Source organism: Austrofundulus limnaeus, unplaced genomic scaffold (genome assembly GCF_001266775.1).
Source record: "Austrofundulus limnaeus strain Quisiro unplaced genomic scaffold, Austrofundulus_limnaeus-1.0 Scaffold275, whole genome shotgun sequence".
NCBI lineage: Eukaryota > Metazoa > Chordata > Actinopteri > Cyprinodontiformes > Rivulidae > Austrofundulus > Austrofundulus limnaeus.
Genome location: NW_013952677.1, coordinates 631,211 through 634,645, shown reverse-complemented (window position 1 = coordinate 634,645; position 3,435 = coordinate 631,211). Strand labels below are relative to the sequence as shown.

The 3,435-nt window shown below is 40.4% G+C and overlaps 1 protein-coding gene across 1 annotated transcript in view; it reads right to left on the bottom strand.

Moving 5' to 3' along the window:
- Positions 1–3,435, bottom strand: part of ntng1a (netrin g1a) — a gene marked incomplete in the record, with an annotated part of 157,561 nt that overhangs the window by 29,120 nt on the left and 125,006 nt on the right. Inside the window, 1 exon segment of the mRNA XM_014021011.1 lies at positions 1,275–1,301. Within this exon segment, the coding sequence (XP_013876465.1) occupies positions 1,275–1,301 (27 nt within the window).

Here is a 3,435-nt window from a genome sequence, read left to right as displayed (position 1 = left end):
TTCAGATATTTAATGCAATTCCAGCCAATTTTTCAGCTGCTATGAGCTGAAGTAAATATTTTTAAGCTAATTTCACATTTTGGTGGTTATTTTAGCTTTTTCTGCTAAGTTCAGCTAACGTGCTTCTTATGTTTCCTTTTGCTAATTTAAGAATTTCCAGCTACATTTTAGCTGTTTTAGCTATTTTACAACAAATTGTTGCTTTTTTGTTCTTTCATGTATTTTTTTCTGCTAATTAGATTATTTTACACCTTTCACCATCTGGGTGCTACTTTGAGCTTTTGGCTTCTACCTTTAGCTTGTTTTAAGCTAATTTTAGCCCTTTTTCTGCTTTTCAGCTATCTTTCAGCTCCTTTCCTATTTTTTGCTAATTTTTTATGCTTCTTGCAGTTTTTTAAATTGAACTTACATTAACAGCTATTAAAACATTTTCAGCTCCTTTTCAGCAGCTTTCAGCTAAAGTTTTCAGCAATAAGCACTGACAGGAAATGCATTCTTTGCAGCGAGTACCTTTAAAAACACTGAGCAGTTTTATAAAACCWGTTTGAAATCTTAATTTCTCTGAATATATTTTGTTTTGTGTCGTTCTTRAGCCGTGCGCTCGGCCCTCAGGTTGGTGAAGAACTGAGGAGAGCGGCTGGAAGCAGCCGATAATCGATGCGCCGCCCTGGAACCCAGGCTGCTGGAAGAAGAGTGAAAAAGATGAAGGAGACTTGAGCCCAGCTGTGAACGCACTTTGACTTGTTCGATACACTCGTTGGGTTCCTGCATCACCAGCCTTTCCAGGCAGCGGTAACTCGAGACGCGGCACCTCCATTCCTCCTCCTCCTCTTCCTCCTCGGGGGGCTACTGGTTGCCGAAGATAATACCACGAGGTGTTTGAGACTCATATTAAAATGACCCTCTGTGACATTATACTGCCAGAGAGGTCCTGGCACTTTAATAAAGTCTAGATGCCATTTATTTATAATGCATGAAAAGAGAGCGAGGAGAGGAGGAAGAAGAAAAAACAAATGATATTCAGCACGCAGAGCCGGGCGACAGGATCTGCTCCAGTCTGAAMAAAATCATTAATATTCCCGACCGGACCGGACGGCCTGGAGCTGCAGCTCATCACCTGACGCTGACCCCCGCCAGGAACAATGTTAGTCAACAGGCTCTGCAGGAGGATCACAGTCAGAAATGAACATTTGGTATTTAGGGGGGGTGGGGGGCAATAAGCAAAGCAAAGCATCGAGCATTCATAAAGTGTCTCTTTGATACGGTTTACTTACTAACTGGACCAATGTTATTAGGAATACCTGCAAGAGAAGAAGAGAAGAACAAACAGCTGTGAGGAACATCATCTGTTTATTACAGGTTCTTTACGTCTCCATCAGAGCGGTGGACCCACAGCCCATCAGAGCGGTGGTCCCACAGCCCAGCAGAGCGGTGGTCCCACAGCCCATCAGAGCGGTGGTCCCACAGCCCAGCAGAGCGGTGGTCCCACAGCCCAGCAGAGCGGTGGTCCCACAGCCCAGCAGAGCGGTGGTCCCACAGCCCGCTGCTTGAGCTCCACTAAAGTTTCTCTGATCCTTTCTTTGGAGAGAAGCTCCACCCCCTCACTTCAGAGGAAAACTCGTTAGAGATGGAAGCTCCACCCCCTCACTTCAGAGGAAAACTCGTTAGAGATGGAAGCTCCACCCCCTCACTTCAGAGGAAAACTTATTAGAGATGGAAGCTCCGCCCCTCACTTCAGAGAAAAACTTGCTAGAGATGGAAGCTCCGCCCCCTCACTTCAGAGGAAAACTCATTAGAGATGGAAGCTCCGCCCCCTCACTTCACAGGGAAACTCAGAGATGGAAGCTCCGCCCCCTCACTTCAGAGGAAAACTTAGAGATGGAAGCTCCGCCCCCTCACTTCAGAGGAAAACTTAGAGATGGAAGCTCCGCCCCCTCACTTCAGAGGAAAACTCGGAGCCAGGAGAACCAAACAGGTTCTGCTCTCTGAAAACAGTTCCTTCATCTGATCGACGGGAATCTTTCCTTTTTTATTCAACAAAATCTTTCAGATTTTTTCCTCCACAAGAATCTTTTCTGAACAGAATCTTCTTCCTACAAACAGTCTTCTTTAACATTTCCTCAATGTGTTTCTTTTCCCACAGAACAGGAATGTTTTTTAAACAGAATTTTTCGTCCCAAAAATCAAACCTTGGGAATCTTTCCTTAACAAACACTTCAAACACACATTTTCAGAGTTTTCTCTTTGCAGGAACAAAATTCTTTCACCACAGAACTCTAACAGAAACTTGCGCCTAAAAAAACTGTCTTCAAACAGGGTTTTTTTTTTATCAATGCATGGAATCTTTCCCCAACAGAATCTTTTCTAAGCAGAATCTTTCTTCCTGATTAAAGAATCTCTTTAAGAGAATCTTTTTATCTAAAAACCATCTCAAACATAATTTTTACCTCATGGGAGTTTTTCCTAAACCAAACCTCCTGAAGAATCTTTCCCTCACAGAATCTTCTCCCTACAACAATCTTACAACAAAATTTACCGTCTTTATTTCCGCAAGAAAATTCTCTTAGAAATATTTCTCAAACAGAATCTTTCATCAACAAGAATCTTTTCTAAACAGAATTTTTCCAAAACAATCTTCCTCCCTAGAAATCTTTCAAACACATAAAAAAATCCTAACAAACTCTTTCCTTCACCAGAATCTTTCCTAAAATAACTCTTATCCCTACAAGAAGTTTTTCCTAAAAGAATCTTTCCTTCATGAAATTGTTTTCAACAGAATCTCTCTTCAAAAACCATCTCCAACATGTTTTTTCTTTAAAAAATCTTCTCTAACAGAATCTTCTCCAACAATCTTTCCCAGARATAAAATTCCTCCATGGGAATCATTCCTAAACTAAATCCTTCGAATCTTTCCTAAATAAAATCTTGTCCCAACAGAATCTATAGTTTRGTCTCGATCGTTCTCACCAAAAACATAAAAAATTTGGCAAAAACATCTAAAATGATTTCAAAACAAAAGTCATTGATAAAAAAGGAAAAACATATTGAAGCTGAAAATAAATCATTGTTACAATAATTCATTAATTCATTAAACTACGATTGATTAGAAATGACAAACAGTTTAGGTGAGTAAAAAAAACAAATCTATTCTGTTCCTACGAAAACCTGTTGATGCATTTAATAACATGTAACTAACATGTAATAAACATGAAATAACATGTAACTAACATGTAATAACATGTAATAACATGTAATAACATGTTTATTAACCTGTTACTGGGTTAATTGAGTCGTTAAAGAATATTTTCTGTAGCTCCGCCCCCACAGCAGAGCAGGAACATGTGCAGCTTTGGTGATGGAGATGTCACAGATGTCTCCGAGGTGTGTGTGTGTGTGTGTGTGTGTGTGTGTGTGTGTGTGTGTGTGTGTGTGTGT